This window comes from Megalobrama amblycephala, linkage group LG17, assembly GCF_018812025.1.
Source record: "Megalobrama amblycephala isolate DHTTF-2021 linkage group LG17, ASM1881202v1, whole genome shotgun sequence".
NCBI lineage: Eukaryota > Metazoa > Chordata > Actinopteri > Cypriniformes > Xenocyprididae > Megalobrama > Megalobrama amblycephala.
In genome coordinates this window covers 31,274,392-31,293,315 of record NC_063060.1, presented here as the reverse complement: position 1 = coordinate 31,293,315, position 18,924 = coordinate 31,274,392, and the positions used below count along the sequence as shown (strand labels likewise).

General features: G+C 34.8%; 2 protein-coding genes across 5 annotated transcripts in view; one reads left to right on the top strand and one right to left on the bottom strand.

Moving 5' to 3' along the window:
* The window catches only part of mast3a (microtubule associated serine/threonine kinase 3a), a 31,260-nt gene extending 21,733 nt beyond the window's left edge, over nucleotides 1–9,527 (bottom strand). Inside the window, exons 1-4 of one of the 3 annotated variants that reach the window (XM_048163466.1) lie at nucleotides 9,385–9,527; nucleotides 5,060–5,091; nucleotides 1,150–1,226; nucleotides 817–886 (exon numbers count right to left, since the gene is read on the bottom strand). In XM_048163466.1, the coding sequence (XP_048019423.1) occupies nucleotides 817–886; nucleotides 1,150–1,226; nucleotides 5,060–5,091; nucleotides 9,385–9,423 (218 nt within the window). In that variant the 5' untranslated portion in view covers nucleotides 9,424–9,527. Of the gene's footprint in view, nucleotides 1–816; nucleotides 887–1,149; nucleotides 1,227–3,800; nucleotides 4,344–5,059; nucleotides 5,092–9,384 lie in introns of those variants that run through there. The other 2 variants (XM_048163465.1, XM_048163464.1) reach the window with 2 other exon arrangements.
* Nucleotides 3,025–15,739, top strand: LOC125250736 (growth/differentiation factor 3). Of its 2 annotated transcripts, none has more exons than XM_048163470.1 (3): nucleotides 3,025–3,067; nucleotides 13,096–13,656; nucleotides 14,645–15,739. In XM_048163470.1, the coding sequence occupies exons 2-3, from the start codon at nucleotides 13,338–13,340 to the stop codon at nucleotides 15,388–15,390; spliced, it is 1,065 nt and encodes a 354-aa protein (XP_048019427.1). In that variant the 5' UTR covers nucleotides 3,025–3,067; nucleotides 13,096–13,337; the 3' UTR covers nucleotides 15,391–15,739. The 2 variants fall into 2 exon arrangements, with proteins under 2 accessions (XP_048019427.1, XP_048019426.1); XM_048163469.1 differs by lacking the exon at nucleotides 3,025–3,067 and adding an exon at nucleotides 3,225–3,286.
* The last annotated feature ends 3,185 nt before the right edge of the window (nucleotides 15,740–18,924 follow it).

Genomic DNA, 18,924 nt, shown 5'->3' with positions numbered 1-18,924 from the left:
TCTTATATGCTGATTTGGTATTCAAGAAACATTTAATTACTTAATATTTTTGTAGAAAACGTCATACATTTTTTCAGAATTCTTTCTTTGATTAACAGCAAGTTCAAAATGAAATAGAATTTATCAAATTAATGCATCTTTGCTGAATAAATGTATTGATTTCTTTCTTTAAAAAAAAAATCCTCCTGACCCCAAGTTTTTGAACAATAGTGTATATACCAGACAGATTTACATGTTTGTCTGAAACATTTAAAATGCTGTTATATGATAAAGCTCATGTCTTTGAAAGTAATACTATGACAATTCTAAATGACTAAAGAGAAAATAAAAAAAATACTAAAACTAGAGCACACTTCACTTCTTTTAAGATTTTAAACATCCTCTACCCAGTCATTTCATTTCTCTACAAATAGACGCATGCTTTTAGGCCACATTAAGGATGCAACCAAAAACAACTCATTCAATCTTCACTGAGCTGTACAAGGAGGCTGGTAGGGTCCCATCATTTCAAGTAAGCATTAATAAAAGTGGATGGAGCCTCTGTACATAATCATGGCAGCATAAAGTAATGAGGCTACATGCTGATTCACTATAATTGCTGTGACAAATGCCAAGCTTCCCATCCCCGATACAGCCTTAAGGGCAGCTGCAGTGAACGCTGAATCTAATTGGCCAGCTAGACACTTTTGCACACTTATTCCTTGCTTTTATATACTGCCATTATGAAAGGGCTGACAAGATATAACAAAAATGTGTATACTGTGTATAAATGTGGAAATGTTTGTAGTGCACAACCCCATTCTGCTCAGCTCTTACCTCCGGATGAAGGGGAAATTGACTGAAGGACTGTTGGAGACATTTCTGGGACTGTCCAGCGGACTGCTGCCTGTAGAAAACGCACCTTTCATGAGCAACATACACATTATGGTTGGTTTACACTGTCATTGAATGCCAAAGTGGTTGTGTATTGACTGGCGCTCCTCTGAGAGGCTTTGTTGACAGAGTGTTACTGGCATTCGCATATTCAAACAGTGGGCTAAATGTGCAAGCATGTTACACTACCCAGTGTTTATCATCAAGCCCAGTGTAAATCACACATCTATCATTATCGTAATTGAAAGAGGAGCAAAATGAAGTAATTATAGCTACCAGTTGGGAAAGGAAGGGGTGAGAGCGGTCTTGACAGAGTAGGTGAGGGAGCCAGACTCTTCCTCTTGTTCCGATTACTGTGGAAAGAAAACCCTTGATCTTGTTAAAAACAAAAATACTGTTTTCACAGGCCCCATAGAAACCATCCATAGGGATGCTCTGTTAATCTCCTTGGTACTGGAACACAACATTTTGAGTTTGCTAAAATGTTTCCTTAGAGCTGGTGTAACTCAATCAACATTGAGTGTTTTCGTTTTCTGTGAACAGGTCTGTGTAAATTAATTAGAACTGCAGATTGATTATATTACAATGACATAAATTGGCTTTGAATTTAAAGGTGAACTCAGTAAGTTTTTGTTTAGCTGCCTCTTATTCGTCCCAACAGTACAATAGTACCAGTGGTTTTGGGATTTACATTGACACCTATTGTCCTGGATGCATGAAGGTTTTATTTTGTTCTATTTTTTTCGATGGTTTTTGGAATGGAGGCATTCTGCGGCACAGCAGCTATTATAGGTAGTTACTAGGGATGCACAGATGCGATTTTTTTTGGTCGATACCGATTTTAACAAATAACTATTTGCCGATTCCAATACCGATATAACTTTATCTCAGTCGTTAAAATAGATATTTAAATTAGCAAAGTTCAAAAAGTGAATTAAAGTATACTAGCTAGTTTTTTTTGTTGCATCGTTAAATCATCTTCATTGAACATGGATTGGATCCATTTAAAATTCAACAGGCCAAAATAAATACATAATAAATACAACAGACAAAGATACTTATGAAATAAACAGTGCTTTGCTTTTCAAGTACGTCTAACAGTAGTTTTCAGGTACAGAAATTGAATGTAAGATTGCTGTATAAATTAAATATATATTCATCCTTATTAAAGTTACAAAAGTCATTTAATCTATTTTTTATCGTTAAACATTAAAATACAGACAGCAGCGCAGCAGGAATATTAGGCTGCTGTCACTTTAAGAGCTGCACGGATCCAATATACTGACACAAAAGTAGACTGATACACACGTACAAAACTTCTCACACACTGAGTACCAAATTAAGTTCTTTCGCATCTTCGTGCACTTGATTATTTAAATTGGCAAGGCTTAAAAACGCATGCAAAGGATAAACTTTTGTGAAGATGCAGCACTGGCCCGATCGGGATAGCGACAGTTCCGTCAATTGTCCCGAGCGTTGTTCACGCTGGCCCCGGGCAGTCCGTATTGTCGAGCCCTGCTATATTTTGTACAGGTTACATTGTGTTATGGCAAGTATTTAATTATATTACCCAGAGAAAAACGATGGATTACGCAACAGACAACTCAGTGCCTTCACGCAGTTTATTAATCAAAACCATCGGTATGTGGCTTTTTCTTGCTAAAGCTGATATGCCGATGGTTTTAAATTGATAAAAAAAAACAACAACCGATAATTATCGGAAGCCGATACATCAGTGCATCTCTAGTAGTCAACTGAATAACAAGGCTGGTCATGTGACATCAAAATGGCAGCACTCATGAGAGGGCGACCCTAAAACAACAACAACAACAACAACAACAAAAAAACGTATCTACAAGACTGAAAGGACAGTACTATTCATCTCATTTGTAAAACTTTTTAATAACTTTTTAAATTTAATAATTTTAACAATGTGCACCAGTTTAACAGATACACATTTTTAACATGCTTCTTTTTATTACACTTTTCCTCACAAACAGACTAATATAATGCTTAAAACTTATAACAAGAATTAAAAATGAACATTAAAGCGGAACTTGCGAAGCTCCCCCTACAGGTTCCTTCAGTGAATCACACTGTCGTAAATACTCCAAGCGCAGCTCTGGACAACAACGACTACAACGCTCACCAGCGCAGTAGTTTTACAAATACAGTACAAGAAATCTCGATGGAGGTGGGTAATTTTCGAAATTGTCTTATAAAGTCATAATATATACATTGTTTTTGAATTACCGTAAAGCATTTTGTCACTCTCGCGTGAACGTAAACATGAGGCGAGATTGTGTCGGGTCGGCGCAGCTCATCTTGCAAGTGCTGTTTTCTGGCGTAGACGTGCACGCCTCAAACACACCACAAGTCAATTAACCATCGACTTAGAAAACTATTTATGAAGGTAAAAAAAGTTACTTAGTTTTAAAAACCGCCTTGTTTGACCTCAGTGCTCTTTTAACTTTTGACTACAGATTAGCCTATTATTACGTAGACTATGTTGACAAAGGCTTCAAACCGACATAACAATGACACAGAACGCAACATACAGACGGGTAAACTGTATAAACATTTATTTGAAGACTAGAAAACACAATATGACCATCCACCGCCAACAGGACAATGAGTAGCAGACGCTCAGCCGAACATGGGCCACGTTTACTATCGGAAACAAAAACGGGCTGGGTGGAAAAGCGATGTGTATGCTGCCCACAAGGAGATAGAGAGTGTTAAACATATATTTTTAACATTAGAGTAGTTGTTTTTCATTTTAAAAGACTGGTCTACTTTATCAAGCACATTTCTCGCGGTTGTGCTTGTGGGATTGGGAAGTTGGACCAAGTTTGGCGGACCAACCTTGAAGATTAGTAAACAACCTCAATGGAAATATACAGTAATATGCTTAAACTCGTCGTTACCTTTTGGGTCGCTTGACTAAGCCTCCTGAAACGAACTGACTTTTATAACTCGGACACACCGTCCAGTAATTCCGATCAGACATGATGTCGGTGTATTCGTCTTCGTTATGCCCACAGTTATCAAATCCTCATCGATGATACACCGCAGCATTGCGACAAGTAAACGCAGTGAGGTCTAATGTAATTCCCAGACGAACTCCAAGTCGACACGGACTCCATTGCATGTAGTGCGGGGGAGTAGACAGAAAGCGCCTTGGGTACATCAGCGACGATGCCATCATCGCGTTATTTTCTCACAAGTGACACATTGCCCCATTCATTTGGAAAATGCCATCGTCTGGTTATACTCAAGCCCTGTCGCCGCGAAACTGATGCTGCTCGCAGGTTTAAAGGTATAGCAGCACAACTGTAACGATTGCAAGTTTGAAGAAACAATGAGAGAAATGCGGGTAAGCGGAGTGGAGGAAGTTGTCATAGAGTCTGACTGAAAGAAGGGGTCATGGTGGGGTTTGAACGTCACCGTGCCGGCCAACTGAACCCGCCTTCTTTCACTTTACATGCAAAGAGTGTCCCATACTGGTAAGCCTGTGTAATAGGCTAATAATGTTGAGGATATAGTAATGCCAAAAGTCCCAAACTTTCAGAAACTCTCTCTTCTGGCATGGCTTTAAGACTAATATTCATATGAGCGTCACGAGGTTGTAAAGTAATTAATGGAAGGATTAGATGTTATTTCTTATAACTCTGAATGTAAATATTAAAATTAAATACAATAAATAGCTATCCAATAAATACATAGGATATCAAATAAAACATTTTTATTAATTACAAAAAAATATTGAGTGCATCTTTAAGATGTTCCAGACAGATAAATAATTAACTAATTTCCTTTTGTTTCTGACAAACTTATAAAAACCACATCATTTGACCTCAGTGCCCTTATATATTTTACCTACATATTAATGTAATATTAATACAATATAGTTTTGATATAATTTACAATTGATATGTTTTTTTAAATTATGATATCATATATTAGTTACTCAAAAAATGTGTATTTCATTTGCTCTCCATGGGGCTGAACAAATATTTTATTTTAATTTTCAATGCAAACTTTTTGATTTTTTTTATATTAATGCAATATAAATATTAAAAAAAATGAAAGAATGAAAATAAATGAATAGCAAAAAACATAAGTGACAGGCAGCTAAAAAGGAAAGTGACTAAATATTATATTATAGTAAGAAGCCTGTACTCACATATTTCCTCTCCGTGGAAGGCTTAGTTCCTTCTGGAAAGTAATAAAGATTGAGTTATAGATCATGTGTAACTAACATAATACACTGGGATTTTTTTTTTTTTTTTTAGCAAAGCATCAACCAAATGTGTTTTAATGGAACCACCAATATGGTATTTTAATGAAAATACAAAGCATGAGTAAGAGGAGCCTTCAAAAGAATCAAAAAGAGTATGATCATACACAACAATATTCATATAATGAATTTTAAATACCACTGATCTTTTTTTTTTAATTCTTAGTGAAAGTTTTAAACCAGAAACAAATTCTCCAGTTCACTTAGAGCTCAGTACTGAGGGAGATTCAAGATTTGTCTTATTCAGAGAAAGCATTTACATTTACAGAGTTTAAAGGTGCCCTAGATTATGTTTTTAAAAGATGTAATATAAGTCTAAGGTGTCCCCTGAATGTGTCTGTGAAGTTTCAGCTCAAAATACCCCATAGATTTTTTTTTATTAATTTTTTTAACTGCCTATTTTGGGGCATCATTATAAACGCGCCAATTTATGCTGTGGCCCCTTTAAATCCCATGCTCTCCGCCCACAGAGCTCACGCTTGCCTTAAACAGTGCCTTAACGAAGTTTACACAGCTAATATAACCCTCAAAATGGATCTTTACAAAGTGTTCGTCATGCATGCGGCATGCATGCGTCGGATTATGTGAGTATTGTATACTGTTATATTGTTTACATTGATTCTGAATGAGTTTGAGGCTATGCTGCATGGCTAAAGCTAACATTACACACTGTTGGAGAGATTTATAAAGAATGAAGTTGTGTTTATGCATTATACAGACTGCAAGTGTTTAAAAATGAAAATAGCGACGGCTCTCTTGTCTCCGTGAATACAGTAAGAAACGATGGTAACTTTAACCACATTTAACAGTAGCAACATGCTAACGAAACATTTAGAAAGACAATTTACAAATATCACTAAAAATATCATGATATCATGGATCATGTCAGTTATTATTGCTCCATCTTCCATTTTTCACTGTTGTTCTTGCTTGCTTACCTAGTCTGTTGATTCAGCTGTGCACATCCAGACGTTTTGCCCTTGTCTAATGCCTTTCATAATGATAATGTTGGGAACGTGGGCTGGCATATGCAAATATTGGGGGCGTACACCCCGACTGTTACGTAACAGTCGGTGTTATGTTGAGATTCGCCTGTTCTTCGGAGGTCTTTTAAACAAATGAGATTTATATAAGAAGGAGGAAACAATTGAGTTTGAGACTCACTGTATGTCATTTCCATGTACTGAACTCTTGTTATTTAACTATGGCAAGATAAATTCAATTTTTCATTCGAGGGCACCTTTAACAGACTCAATCTAAACTGCAGCCCACATAAATGTTATACAGCTAATAAAAAAGGGACCAATTTTGTTTTTGCATTTCTGAATTTGTTTAAACCTGTCAGTTTTTTTATTACTGTCACTGACTCTTGATTTAATGCTTATAAAACTTTAAGGTCTTAAATCATAATTATCATAATAAAATTATGCTATGACCTCACAAAGGTAATAGCCAGTGTTGGGGAAAGTTACTTTTAAAAGTAACGCATTACAATATTGCGTTACAGCCTAAAAAAGTAACTAATTGCATTACTTTTTATGTAAAGTAATGGGTTCTATTACTTTTGCATTACTTTTACTCATCTGAGTTGGGCTTGCTTGTTTGTTTTTTAATAACAAAAAAAATATATTTTTGGCAATTGTAAAGGCCCTTTCACACCAAAAGTGAAATGAAGCCTCAGGCTGAATGAAATGCAAATTCACACCTGTACAGTAGAGGGTGCAGCTCAAACAAATCTTTCAGCTGTGCTGCCATTCTGGATTGCAGAAGAATAGGATGCAGGAGAAGAAAGTTCAACATTCTTACTTAAGTAATAAAAACAAAAAAATGAAACACAAATGTAATTTTTATCTAGAGTCATTTTTGCTTATTAGAATGGTTGAATTGGATCATAGAAGTTCAGCAGCAAAGACATTGGTAGTGAGATTAAATACATAAAGTATATTTGTGTTATTCAACATTTAATTATTGTGGGTTTGCATCATATTAGAGTTTGCATTTAACTGTTTTTATTGATTTTGAGGAATACTGAATCTGCTTTTGTGCAAGTGAGACGAGTAAATGACTGCTCACATTTAGTCGACTCTAGAACTATAACAACCATCATAATTACACAACGCCTCTAAATTTTATTCATAATTTCTCTCAACATGGGGAATGGAGAGCTGTCGGTCAATAAACGGGAAAACAAAGTAACTTACGTAACTTATTTGAAAAAAGTAACTCAGATATTTTCTTGTAAATTTAAAAGTAATCCATTACTTTACTAGTTACATGAAAAAAAGTAATCTGATTACATAATTCACGTTACTTGTAATGCGTTACCCCCAACACTGGCAATAGCCAAGTTCCAGGCAAATTCTGAAAAATGAAGCTTTTCAATGTCTCATTGTCCCTTTTTGGCAGGAGAATCACTGTCAGTGGGCTCAAAGCCACTAAATATTTGGATGGACATCTGAAGATAATCAGGATGCATGAGGCCAAATGAATACTTCATTTGCAAGGTTGCAGTGTATAATCTTAAAACTCATAAAAGGGTTTATGCAAGAAAAAAAGTTTCTCTTAAAAGTTAAAGTGCTTATGTGGAAACATACATATGTCATCCCTTGCTTTCTTCTTCAGCTCCATTACAAATAATGCTTAGGCCAAAAGCAAAACCGTTTCCATAAAACCACTTGTGATGATGGAATGACTGTTACATTAATAAATACATTATTGAGATGCAAAACTTAGCCTTACAGACACTATACCCTTCTGCTTTTGGATATAAATTTGTCAGCCCTCAGAAGTAAGAGATGTTTGTGTCAGCTCAGTTTTTTGTTTTACTGGGCTGTCGTGTTCCAAGGGGACTGTCAATGATGTCGCTTTGAATGAGTGTCTTGTAAATGACCAACTAACAAAGGTTGTCTTGTTTATTCTCCAATAGTTTTGTGCCTTCCCTCAAGGATGTATACGCTTTTTATGAACTAAGAAATAAGCTACTCTTTCTAAAACTCTTTCTGTTTTAAAAAAGAAAAAACTATATCTTTATATGTTTCACAGTACTCATAGTTGCTTTCAAAGTAAAGCTCAGAAGTGCACCGAATTCAAGTTGGGCGTTCTAATAAAAATTTATATTGTCCTACACTCAACAAATATGTACTGATATTACACGTTACGTGTCTTCTTTGAAAATACAACACTAAAACATAATTCCATTGCTGCGTCATCTGCCATAGGTCAAAACTTATAACCTTCCTTTGTGTCACTATGTTCTGTTTCGCACACCTAAGTGCATGCAGTTGTGGACGATGCAACAGCAAGAGACAGAAATTCAGGTTTACTTCTGAGTAACAGGTTAGACCTGACATGTGTAGACAGAATATCAGTCAGGCGTCAGGCCTTTATTTATAACTTACTGCAGGCGGTGTTGTAACTGGGGTGATTAACAATCACAATCATACAGTACATGACCAGTCTCCTGCTGATGTGAAGAAGTTATAATTCTGTATATATTGTTTAAATTAAATTGTCAATTGAAAATTTTAGCAGGCAAACATATGGGGACATTATATTAGAGTTTCATACGCATTAGTTATATAGCTTAAAAAACAGTGTTACAGACTTTGTTTTTGTTCACTCCCCAGTCTCCTACATTTTTACTGTTGATCAGGTTTTCAGGCAAATATAGCTTTGAAAATCAATTTAGACAGATTATAGGCTACACATTATTTCAATGGGAGGGTCGTGCAAAATGGAGCAAAGGCAGGTCTTTCTATCATAAACAGATCGAAGCATAACAAATGCAGTAATCACCATGGCAACTGCTGATGAAACGTGTCGACTTCACTGGTTTTGTTAAAACCAAAACGGAAACGTTCATAAAATTAACAGCTGTTTTTTTTTTTCAATGTCGGGAATTAAAAAAAAAAAGTAAGTTATATTGCATATTTAACAAGTATGTATACAAAAAACGTTTATTTCCAATACTTGCACGTCAGACCATTTCAAACACTATAAGAATCGCTTCAGTGTATACAAACAAACGGATGCGAAACGTGTGATATAAATAAGTTGTTGCAAGATGCACTGTACAAAAATATAATAGCCTTCATGTAGTAAAAACACGCTGATACTGATAAACCATTGGATTTAAATAGAGATATAGCCTATATCCTCATATATTCAAATAAAATCGCCTAATACTGTGTCTATCACTCATGCACTCTTACCTGGAGACCACGCCGCCTCAATATATTAGGCTCATCCATTATGAATATATTTTGTAGGTTTCCTATGGTTAATTTGACCCATCCCGTAGGAATAAATATCTTTCACTCATAGTCAGTCAATCCCTGAAACAGCGAGCGCACTGTCACCTGACTAGAGGATGAGAGTGTCTGCGAGGAACCAATCAAAACACGAATCTGTACAATTAAGGCGGTAGCGACATGAATCAGGTTGTTGTGCTTTTTGAAGTGCTGTCTGTCATATTAATTTAGGCAATGTAGACGGTGTAGTTCATTTAAAGAAAAATCTTAACCAAAATGTAGCTATATGAAGAGATTTGGCTGAGTATGTCAAATGAATCTGGATAATAATCATGGTTGTTTGGTTGATTTGTTAGGTCAGAAGTTCTGAAGATCCATAAAGGTCATTTACAGACATTTTTCTGTCTGGTAGCTATCCTTAAGGTTCACAGTTGATATATGCTAGAATTTATGTGATAAAACATTTATGCATGGTACAATTACATATCAATTTTGCAATGCAATTTTAAATGAAAGCTGGCAAAATAAATCATAGGCCTATTGCACCAAGGATGTAATTATATTCAGCATTGGTGGCACCCAAGATACTGATGCAAGAATCAAACCCACACTAGCATCACGTGTCCTCCTCCCCCACTCCCATTGTAAAGTATTTGTTTTATTTGATTCTTTGTCTTTCGATAAATGTAAAAGACCTTTGATTTATGAACAATTTAGATCTGTTTTGCTAATGAAACATTCCCATTTTCAGAAGCATACTGGAATAATTTGGTCAGTTAGCCTGGCACTGTCAGTCATGTGGGATATTGTCTCCTGATTGATTATTGTCTGTCTCCAAGTGGCACCATGATGCTTTGATGTAACAATGGAACATTGATTGAAAAACATCACAACACTGCATGAGTCACACTTTGTCCCTGCTCTCCTTTTATGCACAGCCTTTAAATGACCATTACAATGTGAATTCTTGGTTGTTTTAAATATATCCAAATGCTTGAGTGCACATTTTGTAAAGGTTTTTTTAATGAGCCATGATAGTTCCCTTTAGTCATTCTTTTATTTATTTTCTTTGCAGTTATTTGTTGTGGTAAATCAAGTGGAGTGTGGTCTTTACAGTTCACTGCTTTTTGTCCTTTCCTATTACTATGTGCGCCTGATGCACTGTTCCTGGAACAAAAGCAGGATCATTTGTGCTTGTTAGAGTTGTTTGAGCATGACAATGATTATATTTTCCAGCTTTTGAGGCTGAACTTTTCCCTGCTTCCTTCTCAATTCATGAAGTGGTTTATATAATTAAATTGTTTATGATAAATTTATGTCATTTTTATTTTTAGTAGATTCTGATTGATAATAGGTATTTGTATATATATATATATATATATATATATATATATATATATATATATATATATTTTTTTTTTTTTTTTTTTTTTTTTAAAGCAAGTCACCCCTTCCCTAAAAATATTTAACATTTTACTATTTTAACTTTATCAAAAAAATAATCAATGCCACTAGCTTATCCCCCACCCCCGTTCAGTTTTGATATTTTCCATAGTAACCACTAGAGGGAGTAATTTATCTATATTACAGTTTTTTACAGACGCTAGGACACATTTCTCAATACTTTATATTATTTATAATATTTCTCTATGTGGTCTAAACTGAGGATCAGTTATCATTGCTTTGGCACAAAATGCATTCAATGACTACATCTGTCAAATTTCATGAATTCTCTTTTCACTCAGACACAACAACTGCCAAAACTCTTTGTACGTACAGGCCAATTTGCATATGCTTACATACTGTTTTCAAAACTGTTAAACTTATGTTCAAAACAATAACATAATACAAAACTGAATAAGACAGCAATTTGCTACATTTCTACAGTAATATTGTAATAAAATATATGCTGAATCTAAAAAATAAAATACTATCAAAGCAATTAGATGAAACTGAAACTGAGGAAAACTTTGGAATAATTTTGTACTGTTATGTAAACAAGGTTCATGTAACAAACTGCAGTGAATAGACAGTGTTATTCTTGTTTTGTTAAAAAAAAATTACAAAAGAAAACATTATAATGATACCTGATGTTATTGTTTTTATGTCAGTATTTTATGACTGACAAAGTGTGTTTGCTGGGTGAAAACCTTTGCTAGTGTTCTGGAAGAAAGAGTTAATTTGAGACATGAATGAAGTGTTTTGGTAGATTTAGTGCCAAGATGAAAGTTGGTTAGGAGAACTGTGACGATTTTTGAATCTTCACAAGTATTGAGAAATGTGTCCTAACAATTGTAAAAAACTGTAATCTTCAGGAAGTCAATGTCTGACACCAAAAATTAGGTGCTGCTCTTTTTTTTTATCATCCTGGAGATGTGTGTCACACTTGCTTATACACTTTTATCTCCTCTCGTCGCATATAATGTATGAACCACAGGGGAACAGATGAACAAACATTTTTACTACCTTTTAAATAGTGCCATTGTTAGAATAAACTACTAACCCGTTGCTATTGTGAACACACAACTGACCTATATGTTGGGTGTCTTATGATGCAATTCTTCTGTAAGATATCATCACTGTAGCCTCACTGACTTGTGTTACCACAGATTACAGGAAAGCCTAGTCTGTGATCTAAATGTGGCTAGGCCTCTTATGTAGTTTACAGAATTAGGGAATTCATTGTAAGTCTGTATTTTTGTAATTTAGTTGTAAATTAACTTGACAACGGGGCACATTCTCAATACTCAAACGTGCCCTTTAACCTGTTGCAATGGCAACCAATGTAACACCAAAAGTGTTAGGTGTACTTTTAGGGGGGGTGGGTAAAAATATATATGTATGTATATATATATATATATATATATATATATATATATATATATATATATTTAGGTCAATAAATGTAGTTTTTCTGGTGTAACATATGGTGTGTTTTTAAAAAAAGTTCATTGTGGGTGTGTATTGAGTGCGTATGACAACCTTCCTTCGTGTTTCAAATATAGTAGTCATTTTGTTTGGCTCCAAATTCTCCATTACTCAGTGCGACACTCTTGGCATTCTGACAGCATGAACACCACAATGTTTGTTTGAAACATACCTAAAAACCTTTCACACACTTTTTACCTTAGGAGAGTCATCTGAGCATGTGACACTCAACACGTGACTAGTAAGCTTAGGCATTTATGCAAATTATTCAACCTTTTTTTCTTTGCTTGTTTAGTTGTTGTTGCTTGCTTGCTTTATTTTCCTACCATATGTGAGTTTTGTTCTATTGCTGTCTGTCGTTCAACATGTAAATAAATATGCATCCTACAAGAAAAAATGTAAAATGATCATATGAAAGTTGTTTATTTATAAAGACAAAAATGCAAGTTTAGGCGAGACCACACACCATGAGGTGGTCCCGTAATTACAGATGATCCTTTGTTATTATGAATTTGATGCAGACTGTGTGTGGTGTTAAGGTAGTTATGAATATACACATAATTGAGAGCTGTTCAAATGTAGAATTACATAATGTAGAAGCATAGTTCATTTAATTAAAAAAATACTCTCTTATCTCATTTTGCCTCATTGTTATGGATCATATTATTCAGTATTGTTTGAACATGTTAAATTAAATAATATTAACGTTGAACAAACGTTACAATGTATTGTGTGTGTGTGTAGGTGTGTGTTCAGCAAGTCCCAAGTCCAAGACGACCTTCAGTTTGGGGTGACAGTATAATCCTAAAGTCATATTGACATGATGTCATAGGGAATGGCTACTTTCCGTGTAGTTTCATAGTGGGTGTAGATGAGCAATCCTCTCCGGTGAGGCGTGGCCTGTACCTGTATAAATGAAAGCATGTCTGGAATTTCATTCATTGCACTGACCAACACAAAGACAGCACAAACAAAAAGAACTTGCCATGCAGAACTCAGTAGCACAGTGCTTTTTCCTTTCTGTTGGGGCTGTTATTTTTAGCTCTTGTCTGAGAGAGTCTACAGCTCAACTAGAGCATGAGGAAACGTACACGGGCCTGCAGCTTGAGGCTCTGAAGACCATTATTTTGGAGTACCTGGGGATGGACGCACCACCCAGGCCTGGAGGAAGAGCTTCTCACCAGGACTTGGTCAGGATGTACCGTCAGTATAGGAGAATTGGACAACTGCTTAAAGGGAATTCCAGTGAAGAACAAGAGCTTCAGCCTGCAAGAAGAGCCTCTACGGTGCTCTTTCCCACGACAGGTAAGCTTTTAGTTTAATTATTATTTTTATTATTATTATTATTTTTTAAATCCACTTTTGATTAATATATATCCATGTGTGTGTGTGTGTGTGTGTGTATATATATATATATATATATATATATATATATATATATATATATATATATATATATATATATATATATACACACACAAACATACATACATACAATTTACTATATATATTAGGGGTGTAACAATATATCATGTCACAATATATCGCAATACAAAAATGCAACATGTATCGTGGATAGTGACAATATGTATTGTGTATAGTTCACCCATAATGAAAATTACTGTGTGAGAAAAAAATTCAAGTTGACAGAGTTTTAGTGTCAATACTACATTAAACTATTATATATAATGTCAAATATAATTTATAATAATGCAATGGGGGAATATGTGCAAGCATATTCATATTTTTATTTTTCTGTATTTTCAGCTTCAGAATCATGAATATTTTTATTCTGGTGTCAAAATTGTCCTGTGCATTGGATTGCCAGCACCAAGTCCAAGCCATTTCCACCCCCAATGTAATACCAAATTTAGCATTTTAATCAACAGTTAATTTTTTGTTAACCTTTTAATAATATTGTATTGTGAGTTCAGGTATTGTATCATGATATGTATCGTGACATCCCTATTATATATATATGAAACTGAAAAAATATTGAACTCGCTTTTAATGTTTTGTTTTTTTCAGTTAACTGAATGTAGTAAAGTCAATATTTGTTATGTGTGTGTGTGTGTGTGTGTGTGTGTGTGTGTGTACGTGTGTCTATCAATATATACATACACAAAACAAATATGCACATATGTATATTTGTAATTAATTTAATTGTAATTCATATATTTACTGTACTCAAGAGGATTCAAAATAAAAATACATAATTTACTTATTAGGTATATATACTGTATTTGTTTTGCATTGTCTAATTTCAGTTTTTCTTTATTATTTTCTCTAACAGTACAGCCTCTGAATTCCAGCATGGATTCAAGGCAACAGTGTTTCAGAGCTGCTTTCCAGAAGAACGCACACATCAAAACTGGAGTCAACCTTAAACGTGCAAGACTACAAATCAAGAGACCACACATGGACAAAATTACACCCGGCCAGCCATGGCTATCAAAAGACATTGTGGTTAGAATACATAAAACTGGTTTCCATAAAGAGACTGTATTTCACACAAGGCACTTGAACTCTCGGGATGTCACATTGGATTTAACAGTTGCAGTTGAGAAGTGGCTTAAGGACACAAGTGCTGAGCTTTTAGTTGTTGAAATTTGCCTTCTCAAAAAACGAGAAGTGGGTACACAATCCACGCCATGGCTTGTTCTGCAACTTGACCAAGCAGTGAGGAGAAGCAGGAGAGCTCTCTCTACTAAGGAGGAAAGTGTTGAGGATGAAGGTCACTGCAGGCGAAAGTCATTAAATGTTTCCTTCAAAGAGATCGGCTGGTCAGACTGGGTTATCGCTCCTTCGGGCTATACTATGCACTACTGTGATGGTTCCTGTCCGCATAGTTATAAAGCTGCAAGTATGCATACTCTAGTTAAGTCTCGTCTGCATCTTATGTCCAAAGGAACAACACCCGGGCCTTGCTGTGTACCAGCAGCCTATGAGCCAATGGTTCTCATGCACTATGACAGTCGTGGAAAGCTGAAACTGACACCTTTCAACGATTTGATAGTTAGTAAATGCCACTGTGCATGAGCAACATGTTTTAAATGAGTGTGATTTTTAACTGAACAATAGAGAAGATGAAAAGGAGGCAAAATATCTAGTCGATGAAAAAAATGTTCTCACACACATTGGGTTTCATTCCACAGGTTTATGAAATAGTTTGGCTTCTTCTGAAACCAGATGCCTGCTTACCTGCATACACTGACATGATGAATGGGTACTGTATTTTCACATGATTGACATACTGGGATATCAAGTTATTTATTGTAATTTATTTAAAAGTTTTATATCGTTTTTATTGGTTTGTTGCTATGTTGTGAATGAATCAAGAAACCTTTTGTATTTTTGAAAGAATCTAAATAAAGTGTATATTATCATATATTTTCAGTTTGGTTGTTTAGCTTATAAATAATGGTTGAACATCTGTTCACATTTCAATAAAGATGATTCAACATCCTCTCTGGATATAAGATGAACATCCTCGCTTACAATATTTTTTTGTGAAACCAAGTCAAGTTTGAGCTCCTATAAAAACTCCGGATGTTGTTAAGCAGCTTTGAATCCACATTGAATCACCTCCTTGTACTATTAAATTGCAGCGAATAGACCATCAGATTGAATCATCTGTGTATGGCTCACTCAGATCATATAACAATGAACAATAAAATCAATTCATAATACGTTTTGTAAACTTTTAAATTACGGTCAACATTTTACAATGTCCGCTCAGTTAAAGATAATATTTCAAGGTGAGGTCATGCCATAAATATCTATAAAAGATATTTATCCATGTTATCCAATAATAAAGATAGCCCAGGTCTTACATCTGTAGCCTTGAAAGCACACATAAACGTCATTGGCCTTGACCGGAGAGTGAATGTACTCTGAAGCAAGCACAGTGGAGGCATGAGTTCATTCGTGACTTAGTATTTACATAATACTGTGTCACTGGTGTCACGGTATTTATGTGTCTATAAATATTTGTTGTCTTTTTGACTCTGCAGGATTTTGCTGACTGTAAATATTTTTGAGATACATTAACTAATGTATTGTTTTGACACAATGTAATCATTCCATTGATAATGATATATAATAATTGTAATCATCACACAATCAAGCATAAAGCAATAAACAAACTGACTTCCTTGTACTTCTTATTACTCTCACTTCATTTGCTTCAAAGAGAAGGAACCGGCTCATACATCAATAAAACTGTTTAAGTAGGTTTAAATGTTCTGACTGACGTATGATAAAACAATGTGGCAAAATAAACAAGCAGTTGTTCTCTACGTCTAAAGTATGTGGATACAGTAGCACTTTAGTAAGGAAATTCACCTCAGCATATCTGGCTGTGCCAATTACCTGGAAACAGTTTGGATGAAATGTGTGTCAGTAGTCTAGGACTACTGAAAGCCCAAAGAAAGTCACTAGACAAAGGTTTTGATGCCAGGATTGTAATATGGGCTTTATTGTGTATATTCAGGATTTTCTTTATTTGAAATTTTTCACATGCACTCAAAAAAACATTTAACCCCAAAAGTTAAAACTTATGTAATTCAATTAGATGTCAATTTTCCATCCAATTTAATCACATAAATCCAATGCAAAAGTTAACATTTGTTTAAGCAGTTAATGTGAATGAATTAAACACATTTTATGAAAACCGATGAACTGTGATTTAAGTTTGTATAATACATAAACTTTACTCATTTCCAATAACTTATTGTTACTTGCTTTATATAATCACCTTACATTTTCTTAATTCTATTAATTAAATGGACAAAACATGTTACATTTTCAAACATTTATTGTTGTAATTGGTCCATGAGTCGAAAGTAACATCCAATCTGACCAAAAAAAAAAAAAAAAAGCATGAAAGCAACACATACTGTAAAGCAGTACTTAACAAATAAAAGCAACTGTTTTCTGCAGTTTTCTAAACTAAATCTTCCAGTGGTTATGACTCTTGTTTGACTTTTTAGTTCTGTGTGCCCACAACTAACAGGGATCAACAAGAAACCATATTTTTAAAATCAAAGATTAATTTCACATTTTCAAGGTAACACTGTCATATTATTGCATAGTACAGTAAAAAATGTGCTTTCTCCTGATCTATAACACAAAACAGAAATGAGAATGGTCCCTTCTCTTCCTAAACATTTGTTAAAACAATTAAAGGATTAGTTCACTTTTAAATAAACTTTTCCTGATAATTTACTCACCCCCATGTCATCCAAGATGTCCATGTCTTTCTTTCTTCAGTCGAAAAGAAATTAAAGTTTTTGATGAAAACATTCCAGGATTATTCTCCTTATAGTAGGCTTCAATGGGCACCAAACAGTTGAAGGTCATAATTAGTTTCACTGCAGCTTCAAATTGTTCAACACGATCCCAGATGAGAAATAAGGGTCTTATCTAGTGAAACCATCGCTCATTTTCTGAAAAAAATGTAAAATTATATAAGTTTTAACCAGAAATGCTCATCTTGAACTAGCTCTCTTCTTCTTCACCTCTATTAGAAATCCAGCAGTGTAGACGCTGCTAAGTGTATTACTGCCCTCCACAGGCCAAAGTTTGAACTAATTTTTATATGCAATAGTATATAACAATTAGTTAAAATAATTAACAATAAATTACAATAAACAATAAATTAAAATAATTAAATTAAAAGGGAAAAAAGAAAAGCAAATACAAACCCGATTCCAAAAAAGTTGGGACACTGCACAAATTGTGAATAAAAAAGGAATGCAATAATTTACAAATCTCATAAACTTATATTTTACTCACAATAGAATATAGATAACATATCAAATGTTGAAAGTGAGAGATTTTGAAATGTCATGCCAAATATTGGCTCATTTTGGATATCATGAGAGCTACACATTCCAAAAAAGTTGGGACAGGTAGCAATAAGAGGCTGGAAAAGTTAAATGTACATACAAGGAACAGCTGGAGGACCAATTTGCAACTTATTAGGTCAATTGGCAACATGATTGGGTATAAAAAGAGCCTCTTAGAGTGGCAGTGTCTCTCAGAAGTCAGGATGGGCAGAGGATCACCAATTCCCCTAATGCTGGAGCGAAAAACAGTGGAGCAATATCATAAAGGATTTTCTCCGAGAAAAATTGCAAAGAGTTTGAAGTTATCATCATCTACAGTGCATAATATCATCCAAAGATTCAGAGAATCTGGAACATTGTCTGTGCATAAGGGTCAAGGCCGGAAAACCATACTGGATGCCCGTGATCTTCGGGCCCTTAGACGGCACTGCATCACATACAGGAATGCTACTGTAATGGAAATCACAACATGGGCTCAGGAATACTTCCAGAAAACATTATCGGTGAACACAATCCACCGTGCCATTCGCCGTTGCCAGCTAAAACTCTATAGGTCAAAAAAGAAGCCATATCTAAACATGATCCAGAAGCACAGGCATTTTCTCTGGGCCAAGGTTCATTTAAAATGGACTGTGGCAAAGTGGAAAACTGTTCTGTGGTCAGACGAATCAAAATTTGAAGTTCTTTTTGGAAAACTGGGACGCCATGTCATCCAGACTAAAAA